The sequence below is a fragment of the Patagioenas fasciata genome, chromosome 11, assembly GCF_037038585.1.
Source record: "Patagioenas fasciata isolate bPatFas1 chromosome 11, bPatFas1.hap1, whole genome shotgun sequence".
Lineage (NCBI taxonomy): Eukaryota > Metazoa > Chordata > Aves > Columbiformes > Columbidae > Patagioenas > Patagioenas fasciata.
The window spans coordinates 24480125-24494998 of record NC_092530.1 but is presented as its reverse complement, the minus strand read 5'-3'; the positions used below and the strand labels follow the sequence as shown (position 1 = coordinate 24494998).

General features: G+C 49.4%; 1 protein-coding gene across 1 annotated transcript; it reads right to left on the bottom strand.

Moving 5' to 3' along the window:
- Positions 1–3339: 3339 nt before the first annotated feature.
- LOC136106395 (transcription factor SOX-3-like) lies at positions 3340–5183 on the bottom strand. The gene has a single exon (XM_065846736.2). It carries the CDS (start codon positions 5082–5084, stop codon positions 4134–4136), a length of 951 nt encoding a protein of 316 aa, XP_065702808.1. The 5' UTR covers positions 5085–5183; the 3' UTR covers positions 3340–4133.
- Positions 5184–14874: the final 9691 nt, after the last annotated feature.

The window sequence follows — 14874 nt, the reverse complement described above, 5'->3', positions numbered from 1 at the left end:
CCCAGATTCCTTTGTCAATTATTAGAATTTAGTCCCTAACCAGACTATCTTGAACTTTTAATTTAAAATATTTTCACTTACTAATTTTTTTTTAAATAAATTAACTCTGCAGTTATTTGGTACAGGAAGGAACCATGAAAATGTAACCCAATATGCTGGGTTTTGACAGACTAATGCAGCACCAAGTGTGATCTTCCAAGCTTGCATTCAAAAAAGTGTTAATGCAAAAGCCTAAATATTGCCATCACACTTAAATGCAAATATTATTAACCTCTCCATGGCAGATGTTCAGGCTTTCTAAGGATAATGAATGTGCTTGCATCTATTCTGGATTTTCTAGAATAAGGCTGCGGTTTTTTAAACTGTACAAATAGTTGCTAATGATTTTCCACATGCAACAATTCAGCGTTTCACTTACAGCCCTATCTCACAAAGTGTAGCAGATCTCTGGAGAGAACAATCCTGTGCAGACACATTTTCCACAGAGCCATCATACCTTGTACATAACTCTAACTTCACCTGCTCTCCCTGAGAATGTTAACGGCTCGATTCGGATCCCTCCCACGCAAGCAGGAGTATAAAATCCCTCACGGGCATTGCTCAAAAGGCATTTAGATTTGATGCGTGCAACATGTATGTTTGTGTCCAGAATAAACTAAAAATCTAAAAATGAAGCTCAGTATAAATAAAATATACTTTCATTCATTCTAAAGGGAAACTGTTTCTGCGTTTGTTCTTGAGGCAAATTTCTTGAATCCAAGCAAAGGATGTAACAGTGCTCTTGGAAAAAATTGTTGTCTTTCAGTCAATGTCTCACTCCATGCAGTTGGATCTCTGTTGGACAACACACTCGTGTTTAGGGAAGAAGAGGGTGTATCTGGTCTTGTACTTATGTACAAGATTGGGTTCATTGCTTTCAACTTGCAATGGGTCTCTCCCCCATCCGGTGGTGTGTGCATGTTTACAAACCTTTCCACAAGCTCTGCCCGCAACTTACGAACTTCAGGCTAAAATTCAGCCCCAGGAAGCTGAAAGTTGAGTGCAGGATTTTGTCTGGGCTTCTCAAAATCAATAGGTCAGGAAAAGCATCTACAAGCCAAACCACTGAGAAAAATTTTCAGAGAGAACAAGTTAAGTTTATGGAGAGGCATCTCTTTGTGATCGCTCAGGGACTTGCTCACAAACTCTCCTTAGGCCCTGACTTAATACAAATGAGGAGGATAACTTGAACTTAAATATTGCAAACCTTTGAAGAGTGGTCTTCCTCCTCTTTCACGGCAGAGAATTCACTTCCAGAGAAGTCAGATGAAGAGAACAACTACTTATGCAGCTGCAGTTCAGCTCTGAAGATATCTAATACAATTCCAGTGCTGGCAGGCAGCTCAACTGCTCAGGAGCCCTCACTTTTGTCAGACTTGCACTGCACACCTCTCTGGGAAGGCTGAGAGAGACCTGTCAAAGAACAGGATCGTCACGCTTACTCTCCCAGAGCTGGCACTGCCTGTTCTGGAGAGCACTGGGGAGCAGTTTGACCCCCAGCTGAGATGAAACGGGACCTGCTGCTGCCCCTTCTGCATATATCCATGTACTGTAACAACATAGCTGACTTTATCACCTTCTCTCAGAGCTCCAGGTTATGGGACTCCTTCTCCTCGGAGCTACTAACAGGCACACTCCTACCTGAAGGGCAGCAGTGCAAACAGGAGAAAGCAATGTCACAGATTTACCAGATTTCACCAGAAATGTTATGGAAGGAGTTGAGCTGACGGTATTAAACACATTGCGTTCTCATTTGCAAAGTGATTACTCCAGATTCCAGGACAGCTGTTCCTGAGCAGAGGGGAGTGTGTGGTGCCAGGAACTTACCACCCGGACCTGAGGGCAGGACAGGCCCAGAGCCTTCTCTGTGTAGAGAGCAACGTGCATGTCCCCGGGGTCTCTTCCCAGGTTGAGGACTTGAAGGAGCTGCTCCCGTGCTCCCACTTCCCCGGGCGGCCAGGAAGGAGCCAGGCATCCCACACCGGAGAAGGAGACTCTCGGTGTGGTTCGCAGAATATTGATTTTGCTCTCACAAGAGCCGCAGGAAGGCCCTGACTGAGCCTGGACGTGCTTCCCGGCGTGGAACAAGGCAGACACCACCACCGGGGCATCCGTGCTGCGGGACCGGGCAGCAGCGCCGGATGCCGGGCTCGGTAGGCGAGGAGGGTAGAAAGCACGAGGTCCCACCGCCCCCGACAAGGTCTCGACCGCCGCAAGCGGGCAGCGGAGGGGCGCAGGTTCTCCCCGAAACCATTGTTCATAAGGGGAGAGCAAGGCAGGCCGCTTTAACTAAAATCAAACCAAGCAACAAAAGTACCCTCCCGTTCCCTTTCCTTCTGTAGTACGATAAACAGCTTAAAGGTTATTGAGAGCAAACGAACCGCAGAAGTTCCATGGGGTGGGGGCCGTTGTGCTGCGAAATGCACTGACCGTCTACAAGGGCGCTCTGGCCGCGGAACAGCCGCCCGCTCGGGGAAGCTCTGAGCCAGAAGCCGAGGGCATGTTCGGGGGTTCGGCCGGGAACATGACTTTTGCTGCCGAGCAGAGAGAGACAAGCCGTCTTCTGCTCGGCCGGTGGCTCCCGGGCTCCGCGGGAGCTGCAACGCGGGGCTTGTTGCACAGCACCCGCGGAAATTCAGCCAGGAATAACACAGACCCCTTAAAAAAACCAACAAAAACAAAAAAAAAAAAGCAAAAATAAACATTGCCAAGCCTAAAAACACACGCGTCGAATATAGCAAAAAGATTGAATTATTTATTTCCTCTAGGGACTCCTGTAACCATTCATTTTTAATGGAATCTAATTAAGAGTTCCCCACAACGAGTTTTACTTTTGTAAATATTTCAGATGAGATAGGGTTTCTAGGCAAATCCTCCAGAGAACAAATAAAAACAAAAAACAAAACGAGGCGCGCACGTGTGACCCCTTTCCCTTCCCTCCCCGTTGGCCGAGAGAAACCAGCCGGGCAGAGAGGCAACAAGTGGCCGGCGGTCCGGAGAGCAGCAGCTTCAGTAGCACAGAGACGCTTTCCCGGTCCGGGTCCCGCTTCTTTTTTTTCACGCACTCCCCTCTCCACCCGCAGCAAACATAACACTACGGCGCGGCAGTCGCAGAAACCCAGCCGAAAATCGATGGCAGAACCAGGCTCCTCCGCTGGGCAGCGGGACCGCAGCTGCTGCGGGGAGCCCGGGGAAGGAGCCCCGGGAAGGGCCGCGCTCCCCCGCTCCGCGCTCCCCACAGCCGCAGAGGGAACCGGCCGCTCGCCTGCTCCCACACAAACCGCCCGGAGACCGCCGACGTGCCTGATATAAAATTTATTGATCTCTCTTCGTTTGGAAGAAGGAAGCAAACGAGGACTTAGGACAGGGAGAGGGAAGGAGTGTTTCGATTTTTTTAAAGAAATCCGGTAAACAAAACTAAAAGGTTTCTTCATCTGATATGTCAAAACATGGTTCACAGTAAAATTCACAAACCAATTTACATAACTTTACAGTTTAAGAAAAAAAAAAAACCCACAACGAAACAAGACACACAACTTACTATAAATAAATGTGTTTGCGACCCGCACAGCTCTCTCCCACCTCCCCTTTTTATAAGGAACAAAACTCTAAAAGTTAAAAAGTCGTGAAAGCTACAGATTGTGTATAGAAACCAAGCGAGGCTCAGTAAGGTGGAAAGAATAAAAACACTTAAGAAACCACAACGATAATGTGAACAACCGGGTTTAAAAACATAAGCCCGCCGTTTTCTTGTCATTGCAACGCTAGGAATCAAACTGAAAGATGCAAGACTCAAAAACTTCTAAGCGAATACAACAGTGCTCAACCTAGCAGAAAGAAGTTACCGTGGTTTAAAAACTTCACAGCGGCTTCTAGGAGGCAGGAGTTGTGATCTATTAAAATAACAGGTTACTCAAACATTTTTTTCGTACAAAAAAAAAAAAAAAGACAACTAACGGATGTCCTTTTTAAAGTTTATCCAAAGTTAGTATTAAGTCTGCTAAGCCGAGCAACACTGTCGCACCTCCCGGGGTAGTCAGGGAGCGGTGGTGGAGTTAGGGATCAAGAGGGGGAGCCGGTCGGAGCAGCCAAGTTTATATGTGAGTTAGTGGTACGGTACCATTCACGCCAGTCCCGGCACTCTGGTAGTGCTGGTGGACGCTGTGTAACCTGCTGCCCTGCAGGGCGGAAGGGTCTGTGGCATCCCCCCCCGGGGGCAGGTACATGCTGATCATATCCCGCAGGTCGCCCAGGCAGGCCCTCTGCGAGTGGGAAGTGATGGCCGGAGGCGGCGAGCTGGGCTCGGATTTCACTACCGAGCCCATGGAGCCCAGGCTCATGGCCGTGGAGGGTTGCTGGCCGTAGGCAGCGGGGGACATGCTGTAGGTGGAGGCGGCGTTCATGTAGGTCTGGGCCGTGGACATCATGGGACTGTACTGCAGGCCCGTCATGTCGTAGCGGTGCATCTGCTGCAGCTGGGGGCTGTTCATGCCCGGGTGCTGGCTGTAGCCCAGCTGGTCTTGCATCAGTGAGTAAGCTCCGTTGGTCCAGCCGTTCATGTGAGCATAAGTGTCAATCCTCTGCCCCACCCCGACAGGGCTGCTCACCGCGTTGCCTCCCCCCGGGGCCAGCAGATTGCCGGGCAGCGAGTATTTGTCCTTTTTCAGCAAGGTCTTGGTCTTCCTTCGGGGCCGGTATTTGTAATCCGGATACTCCTTCATGTGCACGGCCCGCAGCCGCTTGGCCTCGTCGATGAAGGGCCGCTTCTCGGCGTCACTCAGTAGCTTCCAGTCGGCCCCCAGGCGCTTGCTAATCTCCGAGTTGTGCATCTTAGGGTTCTCCTGGGCCATCTTCCGCCGCTGGCCCCGCGACCACACCATGAAGGCGTTCATGGGGCGCTTCACTCGGTCCTGGTCCGAGCCGGCTCCCGCTCCGTTGCCGGCCCCACCGCCGCCCTTAGCGTTGCTCCCCGGAGCGGGGTTGCCCCCGGCGCTGCCCGGCGTGGGCTGCGGTGTCTTGATCTCAGTCTCCAGCATGCTGTACATGGCCGGAGCCGGCAAGAGGTGCGCCAGGGTGGCGAGCAGGCGGGCACCAGATCGGATAGACAAAGTTATAATTAAAAAAAAAAAAAAAAAAAAAAAAAGGAGAAAGAACCTGCCTGGGCGGTTGCTGCGGAAGGAGGAAGTTTTTCTGCCTGGCGGGCGGAGGCGCCTCTTCCCGAGGTGCTGCTGCTGCGGCGGCCGCCCCTGCGGAGCACTTCCCGCGGGCAACGCCAAGCGATGCGCACACCAATCCCGAGGGTATTTGATTGACGGGCTATAAATGAGAGGGCGACAGCCAATCAGCGAACGGTTCCCGACAGCCCCGACGCCGGTAACTGACCAGCTGGGGGGTGGGGGAAGCCAAAAAGTTGGCGTTTCGGGGCTGCTGGCGCCAGACCCCCCCGCCGTGTCCCTGGGCGCCGCTAACCCACAGCCCCCGGGCCCTGCACCTGCTCCGGGCTCTGGGCTGCCGACCCAAGCGGCGGGATGGGGTAGAGCTGAGACTGCTCGGTGGAGAGTCTAGAGGGGTTCCTGCAGCTGCTGGCCGCGCCGCGGGGCAAGGAGCGGGCCTGGACGCCGGGGCTGTCCTCTGGGTACGCGGGGAGGAGGAGTGAGACGGGGCGCTGTGCGCAAAGTGGGAGCCTGGCGTTTGCTGGGCACAAAGAGATCTGGGGCTCCGGGGTGGATGCACAGCTCTGTACCGAGCCCGGAGAAACTGCCTGGAAACGGAGCGAGCCTGCACTGCACGGACACCCTTCCACCCCCGAGCGGATGGAGGGACGGGGAAGGATTAAACTCTTCAATTTCTGAGCCTTTTCCTGAGGGAGAACCCGCACTGCCCTGCGGGGACCGGTGAGGGAGCGGGACGGGCTGTCCCGCAGCAGCACTCTGGCGCAGCCCAGGGGAGGCGGCGGTGCGGATGCGAGCGGGGCCGGGCCGGCTGTTGGCAGGACGCTCCCGCCCATCCCCACCTACGCCCACTCCGGTGCTACTTGAGTTTTTCCAGTCGGCTGCCCCCAAGCGGGGCGGGGGGAGGGGACGACACTTGCAAAATCCCCAAGTTTCATGGCAACAGCAAAGTTCCCTCCATGTGTAAAAAAACTTTGGCGGACGCTGTGTGAGGTGGAGCGGAGCCCACTGGAGCTGTCAATCTGGGGCTTCCCTTCCCGTCCCTTCCCTCCCCTTCCCCTTCCATCTTTCCTCCCTTCCTTCCCCTTAGGCACGGACATCCGCACCTGCACGGACAGGGCTGGCAGCTCCTTGAAAGCACCATGGGTACGGAACTACCCAGCTTGCCTTGCCCGGCTCGGGCAAAGGCAGAGCACGCTACTCTGTCCCTGCTGTTCCTCGTCATTCCCCCTGCGCCCCGCTCCAGCTTGTCTGGGGAAGCCGGACTGTTCTCCTGGCCGGGGCGCGCTGGGAGACACGATGTAAACCGAGCCTGGAGTCTGCTCGGAGCCGCGCTGGGAGCGCCCCGGTGCCGGAGGAGGTGGGCAGCACCGCTGGCGTAGTTCTGAGCAAACTGCCCTGGGCGGGTGCGGGGCACAGGGGGAGGGTCGGGAGGCTTGAGGTAGGGACGTGTGTGGGCATCACGTTTCGTACGAGGCAGCGAGGAAGGATGCTGCCGGCTCTGGTCCCCCTGCTTGGCAGCCGTGGTGCCCCAAACAGAAGACTGCGAAGATAACGACAGTAATCGGTACAAGGGAAGAGGACTCCTCCAGGGCAGGGCTCCCGGTTGGACGCGGAGGCACAGCCCCGAGCCCCGGGGAGGCTTCAGCAGGGCTGGAGACGGGACCGTTCCGCCCGGCACAGCGCAGTACCGCTCAGCGCTTCCCGCGGTCGGAGGAGCCAAGCGAGTCGACTTAGAACGGTACTGGTGGTACTTTGGCAACAGCACAGTGTCGTGGTGGAACTTTTGTTTGAGTGGATCAGAGCGCTACTGTGATTTAACACTTTTAAGGTGTCACTCGTTTTGTACGGATTTCTTTTTTTTGACAAAAACATCTGTTAAACAAAGTCGAAGGGGAAATAAATCCCACTGGCGACGAACTATGGTGTGGTCAGCATTTTGTCTCTGTTGTTGTTTGATTTGCTGCTGGTGTGTTCCTGGGTGAAGTCAAAATTTTGCAGCCCGAGAGGACAGGGTGGCAGTGGAAGGTGTTGTTTCAGTCGGTATCGCACTAGAAAGCACACTTCCGACATAGTTCACTTCTAATTTTTGCAACGTGTTGGAAAAGCTTCAAACAGTTGTAGTTAACCTCAACCTCCTCCAAATATGTTGACTGCACCAGTCAGGGCTTAAGATGTACCAGACTGGGCTGGAAAATTGATCGATATATATGCCCTGACAATTCTTTGAAATTACTTTATATAAACGGTTTTTGGAGGTACTGAACATACTTGCATGCAACAAAAAATGAGGCGGTATACGGAATTAGAGGAAAAGCCCTGTAAACGGTGTTTCCTTGATGTTTAAACAAATATTACAACGCTAAGTTTCAGACTCTTAATTTGTTTTTCAATTGGTCTTTGTCCTGCCTCAGACCCCAATTATTTTTTTTTTCGAAAGGCCACGCTATTTAACACTTTAAGATCCATATTATTTCAAAGCAAGACAACATTTATCTTGAAACATCGCTAATCTTGTAGATGAACTGAACATGACCGAATAAAAAAGTAAGTATAGATTCGCTCATTTCCACACTTTACAGGTCCCTGTAATGCTTCCACTGCACTAGCGTTTCCATGCCACACACGTTCTGAGGAATACCTAAAAATTTGGCTGATTTCTGTTTCCAGAAGAAGGGGTGAGCAAGGACGTGCTTCTCGAATCCCTCCGCCTCGGCATTAGTGATGGGTGTTCACAGCAAACTCTCGGTAGGATTTCTTAAGCGATTTCAGCACCCGAGAAGGACACCCAGAAACCAGCTCCGTTCCCAGACTCTGGCAGAGTACCGCGCTCGTCGCGGTGTTTTCACTCGGAGCTGTATCCCCCGGGCGCTGCGCACCGGGGCGCGGAGCTCGGCGGCGCTGTCCCCGCTCACGAATCTCTGCCCAGCAGCACAGCTGGGGCGGCTCCTCCCCACCGCACACCCCACGGCGGCACCTGCGGCCGGGTGCCCCCCTGCAGGGACGGGAGCTGCGGCTCGGGAAGGAACCGCTGGTGCGGTGAGAGAGGGTGTGAAGTAAAGCATGGGGCAGGGAAGGGAGGCTCGGAGCTGCCTCCAGCGCTGGCACCCCGCCGCCCGCAAATACAAGCGGGGCTGGAGGGAGGAGAAGGAACTCCCTTCTCTGGTCTGAAAGCTACAGATCGCAGATGAGGCGGGATGGGGGAGAGGAGAAGGGAGACAAGCCCTGCTCTGCCAGCTGCTGCTCCTTAAAGATAACCTGCAGAGCCCGTTAAAAGGTCCGATCCCACTACCCCTCTCGCAGTCACAAGCGAGTTCAGGTCTCTGCCTGCTCCTCGGTCCTGCCTGTTCCGGGAAAGGGAACAGAGCCTGAGGAGCTGCTGTAAACTCGGGAACGGGCAGAAGGCAGGAGAGGACCCAGCCAGTACAACAAACGGGACGCGGGGGGAGCCTCATGCTTGGAGCCATTTTCTTAAATTCAAGCCCCGGTGGCCGCCGGGACTAGGGGAGAATCCATCCTGGGCCAGAGGGACCCGTGTGTCTTCTAGGGGTCGGGCAGCACTTGGGGTCGTGTAAATACAGTTGTCAAAGACAGAGAAGCCTTTTTTTTTTAGTGACAATGGAGCGTGAGGTGAGATCAGGAGTTTCCAGCACAATCCAACTTGAACGCGAGAAAAACCCCACGATTGAAAAGGCACATTTGAAAGGGACCGTCTGCATCTTAAACAATCATCCCTTAATAAGCAACAGCCATTAATACATGTTAATTGCAGCTCCAGCAGAGCTTGGGGGAATCTTGGTACTGTGTCAGGGAGGATCGCTGGCTTTTAAACAATAACGCTATGCATCAAACCGACCCCGTTTAATCCGATTATTAAAACATGCCCCCTGGTCACCAGCCCAACTCCCAACAGAGATCAGCGAGGGCTCGTCCTCAAAACTTGACCAGAGAAGGGAGCTGAGCGCCCCTTTCGTTTGGACCCTGCTGACCCTCGCTAGGATGATCCTCTGAAAATGCCCAGGCTCTTAGCGATGCTTAAGATAAAAGTTCACGTGCTTTTCTGTTTGATCCCTGTTTCAGACTCGAATCCATGTCCTGTCCCAGAAGTTTCCAGAGCGGTAGCGTGGCTGCTAAATGGGTCATTTCAGGCTGGTTCTGCAGCCCAAGGTCGTTAAGAGATTTTTTTATTCCCCACCTAAGAATGTGATGTCAAAAAAACCAGCTCCAGATTGCCTGTGAGGCTGACTGATCCACTGCGGGGCTGACATGGCTGGACCGACTTTCCAGCCCAGCTAGAGAGAGAAGAAATCGTTAATTCTAACAAACGAACTCCAACTGCTTTCTGTGACTTCCCCAGTACCTCACCGCACGGATATGAATGCTGCACTACAGACTACAGTTGTCCCTGCTGCTCACATCTCACACACACGGGAAAGCGAGGAATGCTTTTGATGACATCATTAAAATTAGCAACATTTAAGGACAAAAATCTTAAGTGCGTGGGTAAAACCCGGACGGCACCGTTTGGGTACAGATCGATTCCTTTGAACTGAGCCTCCCAGTGCATCCAGGAGGCAGCGACGAATGTTGTTTTTAATCATTCTCCGCGCCCCTTTCCACCCCCCGCCCCAGCTGAACTTTTATTTAGCTTCTGACAACAATAGCGGACGGCAAACAGACCTCTCGGAGCGCCCAGTGAATAGAGCCTTTTTGAGCCCGGATTGTTTCCACTACCACAAAAAACAACCGGTAGCTCCGTTTCTTAATTGGGTTGTTCCTGACCCTCGTTCATTCAGGTGTTCGCGAGGAATTTGTTTATTAGCCTCTGACAAACAGCTCCTCCTGGCAATCGCCTCATGGGGTCGGCTTCAGCGGGAACGGAGGGATGCGGGGGGGCGTACTGCTAATAAGGGCTCTCTCCATCTCCAAGTTACCAATTAACAGAGTTGTAGAGGGGACCACCAGCACAGGACAACTCACCAGGGCTCGCTGCGGAGCCCCGAGGAAACGCTAGACTTAGGTCATGTGTTTTCACGCGAAAACGCACAGGAAAAAACGACTACGAAAAGTGATGCTAAATAAACCAGCGCTGCCCCGTGCACCGGCGGCGGCTGCTGCGGGGCACTGTGTGCCGAACCTGCCAGGAACCTCTTTCCCAAGAGACGAAACAGTAATCGGAGCTTTCTGAAACGTCTCCCCGTTGTTACAGTACCAACTGTCCAGTACCCCTGCAAGAGTTATCAAGCACTGGAACAGGCTGCCCAGGGAAGCGGTTGAGTCACCATCCCTGGAGGGGTTTAAAGGGCGCGTAGGCATGGTGCTCAGAGACATGGTTTAGTGGTGAACTCGGCAGTGTTAGATTTATGGTTGGGTCTTTTCCAACCGAAATGATTCTTTGGTTCTATCATCCTAACATGTCAGCTCCCGGACGGTTTAATCTTTCCGCCCTTGCGCAGCGAGGACCCCGCGTCGGACGTTTCCCAGCGCCCTCATCTCCTTGACCCCCCCGGTGCCGACGCCAACAGGGCCGCCCCCGCCTCCCCGGAGGCGAGCGCTCCCAGGAAGAGCAGCCCGGAGATCCCGTTGTCCCCTTCTGCCGCCGTGGCCCGGCGACACAGCGTTGTGCGGGACGGCACTGGGGTGGAACGAACAGCCCGCGCCGGACATGCGGGGACACGCGTGGGGAGGAGGCGCGGGCGGGAGAGACACCACTTGCCTCGGAATGCGCCTTCGCGTGGGGCAAGTGGGTCCCGAAAAGAAAAGTCCTTCCCCCGCGTCCCAAGCCGCCTGCAGCAGCTGCCTCAGGACGAGGGGCCTCCCCGAGGGGAACCCGCCTTGTGTGTGTGTGTGTCCCGCCTCGGTTACTTATTGAGGTGCTTTAATGACTCTTTCCCTGGCGCTGGTGACAACTGAGACGTCGCTGCACTCCTCCTTCAGACAAACCAAACAAAAAACACCCCAAACCATATCATCTCTGTTTTGCCCATTTAGAACCTCGTGAATCTTTCCTACAACGTTTTCTGTACAGATACAGTAACGCACCTTATTTGCTGGTAATGATGGCTAGGCTCCTTTTGATGAGTTAGATTAGAAATCAGACATTAATTGTAAACCTCTAACTTGCTAATTAGCTGCAAATAAACTATTCATTAGTGGCAAATTAAAATCAAAACACACCTTATTCCTGCTCTCTGACATACAATTTTGGAGGCACATATTGTTTCAAACTACAGCCTGTATCACTGGCACAGCAAATTGAGATCCTGAAAGGTTTCTCTCCAGGATAAATAATTAAAATATATTCTACTTTAATTGACATTATAGAGGACACAAATGAGGTTTCCTTTTAGAAAGAAATAGCGGTTTCTAAATAAAGCTTTGCAGGCTGCAGAATGGAGGTTTCAACCAAATGAATAGTCATTACTACCTTTTCAATGATGTGGGCCTTTTGATCAGAAAAGAAATTAGCTCTAAAGAACAGACAATAGGAAGCCTGCCCTGCAATAGGAAGAAAATTAGATGGCTAAGGCTCTTAACAACACCTATTTCTATAAACCATGGAGATTCTTGCTTTTCAATTACAGCTGTTCATTTCATATAAGGGAAGTGGAAAAACATGGGGAATATAAACTCTGTTGCACCAAAAAAGCCCAGGATAGGGCAGGCAGACAGGCTTCCCATTTCCCTTTGTTTTTATTATAATCAGTTAACTAATATTATATACTTTATAATACCAAGAGTATTCAGTATAGCATTCTCTAGGTAAATCAAGCAATCAAGATGGGCTGTGTTCAGTAAAGGAACTAGTCAAATATGAGAAACTTAAAGTTAGGTAGCTGGATGTTTCCACTGCACACCAAATAATGTACTTTGCATGTGAGTCCCATTCTTGTGTGCATTTTTCAAAGAAAACAAACAAGCAAACACCCAAGACTGAAAAACTCAAGGAAAACAAAATGGTAACACTCTGCTGTCTTTTGGTTATAGTAAAACTAACTCCAGTTCTTCTGACTTGAAAGGAATGTTCTTTCATTATACTCAGGACTGAGAGATTATTTCTGACACATTCTCCCCACTGCTTTTAACTCACACATCTTGGCTATTTTAGAAACCATATTCTTAATTTTAAAATTTAAAATAAACTTATTTTGAAATAACTTTAAAATATGGGTTCTCTTTCAAATAATTTCATTTGGACATTATTTTTTCAACATTATTATTTCTCCTGAATATAAAACTAACATAAGTTTTCTTATAAATGTGAGACACAATCATAAAAGAACACCTTTCTTCCTCCAACATTTCTCCCCAGTCATTTTTTTATGATTAGATGTAACAGGTAGATGATAATTTCTTCTTAGCCATGCGATATACTGTAATTGAATTAAACTTTCAGTAGCAATTTGAACATATAATACCCATAAAGCTTTGTCATAAACCAATTCATTGTTCTCATGTTGACTCAGCTAGACTATAGAGATCTATTTAAAAAATAACATCAAATCACAGAGATTCCCTATCCCCTCTTTATTTTCTTTTCATTCTATCTATCTATGTTTCATTCTTATTTTTCTCTCCCTTTTCCTTTTCCTTTTCCTTTTCCTTTTCCTTTTCCTTTTCCTTTTCCTTTTCCTTTTCCTTTTCCTTTTCCTTTTCCTTTTCCTTTTCCTTTTCCTTTTCCTTTTCCTTTTCCTTTTCCTTTTCCTTTTCCTTTCTGCCTATTTTATGCTTTGTTTAGAAATAAGGCTACATAGCTGTCTATGTTAGTTGTCAAGCTCCTCATTGACTCTATAGAGAACACCTCTTCTCCAAGTAGGGCAAGTACAGTTGACACTTGCAGAGGAAGAACTTATGCAATGATACAGAAGTTAAGGACTTGTGAAATAGGTATTTCAAGGCCATTTTTGAAATAGGTTGACCCTTCACACAATATGCACCTAGAGGGACATGGTGGATCTTACTGCTTGTTGACCCATCACCTTTCTCATCCAAAGTATCTGATCAAAACCCAGTTCTCCTGGGTTAAGAGATCCTTTTGATTCCACTAGATTCCTTACTCTGGACCTACCAGGAATACATGCAGAGTAATTAGTGGGATATGATACTCTTCGGTCCATGGAACAGTGATGAGGTACAGGAATGTAAAGTGTTTCCAAGTGGATTGCACATTAGGTCTGAATGAGAGTGAGGGTGACAGAAAAAAGCTCACCAAACACAACCTTATTCTGGCTCTTCCTATCATGACATTTGAATATATTACACAATCAGTGCACTTTTTACCTAATGGCATTTCCTGTGAGGTAAGACAGTACTAACTCTATTTATAGATGGGAGATTCAGATAGCGGACATAAGAGTAACACACAAAAACTTTCTGAAAGACACAGGAGATACATGGAATCAGATCTCTTGGGCTAGATCAGATTAGACCAGGCCTTGAACATCTTGCATTTCTACCTGTAGCTATCACGAGCTAAAAACCACTCAAAGCAAACCTGAACTAATAGTAAGGGAATAGCCATATCTACATTTTGTAACTCACTGGGAATGATCCAAATGAAACACCAGGACAAAAGAATCCATTGAATTAAGAAAACGTTATCAATCCCATCTAAAGCTCTACATATTTGTAATTTAGACTAGTATGTAAAGAATAAGTTTTGAATGAGCTGGGGACTGACTGGAGTGGCATGGAAAATATTCTGTCACAGTAATAATAGAAAAAAGATGCAACTTTCTGAAGAGTAAGGATTAGTCTGCAAAAGATATGGTTTTTTCAAGCTCATGCAAGAGGCAATTAAGACAGATGGTCTTGGCTCACAGCTAGGATGCCTACTGAAACACAGAAAACCTGCACCTTCATATACCAGTGTAAACGGGAATAGTAATCGCATGTCCCTCCTTAACAGAGGACCCATGGCTCCTGTCCTACTTGGTTAACGGGGTGATTTCCTAATCCAGGAGAGGCCACTTTGTGCTTCCCGCAGCCTTCAGGTGCTTCTCAAGTGCTGCCACAGGATGCACAGCCAAACAGTATAACGTTGTCAGGTAAGGGAAAAGTGTTACTGCATTTCCTATTCAAAACTAATCGTGAGCCACAGAACATATTTAAATTTACAGTGTTATTATTTCTTTGGATTTCCTTGATTTTAAGTGTCTGAGGAAAAGACAGCTACAAAGGTGCCCGTGCTGTTGTGTAGCATGAAAATGCACAATCAGAATTAAGCAACAATCTGAATTCTCAGACTAATCTCTTTCCATTGATAACTGTTACACCTTAGCTGTAAAATAATCAAGTAAAGATGCGAGCTTGAACCAAGTACACATTTTTAAGGTTTACTATCTTACACTGGGAAAACTGCACACTTCCAGATTGAAGGCTGACATGAGACCTGCTGGATTTCCACAGGATTGATACCTGTGCTGTTACATCTTATTTAAAAACTTTATTTGAAGATTAAGAGCAAAGCCAGGTTCCACATTTTGCTGACATGTGCTAACTACCTGTTCAAAAAAATAACACGATGGCACAAAAGACATGAACTGGTCAAAAGAGAATCCTTTATCTCTAAGTCTTTGTGTCTGATCCCAGAGTGCTACAAAAGAAAATAACTACTATCTGGTAGGGGTTGCTGATATATGTACACTGAGCTGGAAATCCTTGG

What these genes read in the sequence shown, in the direction of transcription:
- LOC136106395 (XM_065846736.2), bottom strand. Translation starts at nt 5,084, where the DNA reads ATGTACAGCATGCTGGAGACTGAGATCAAGACACCGCAGCCCACGCCG.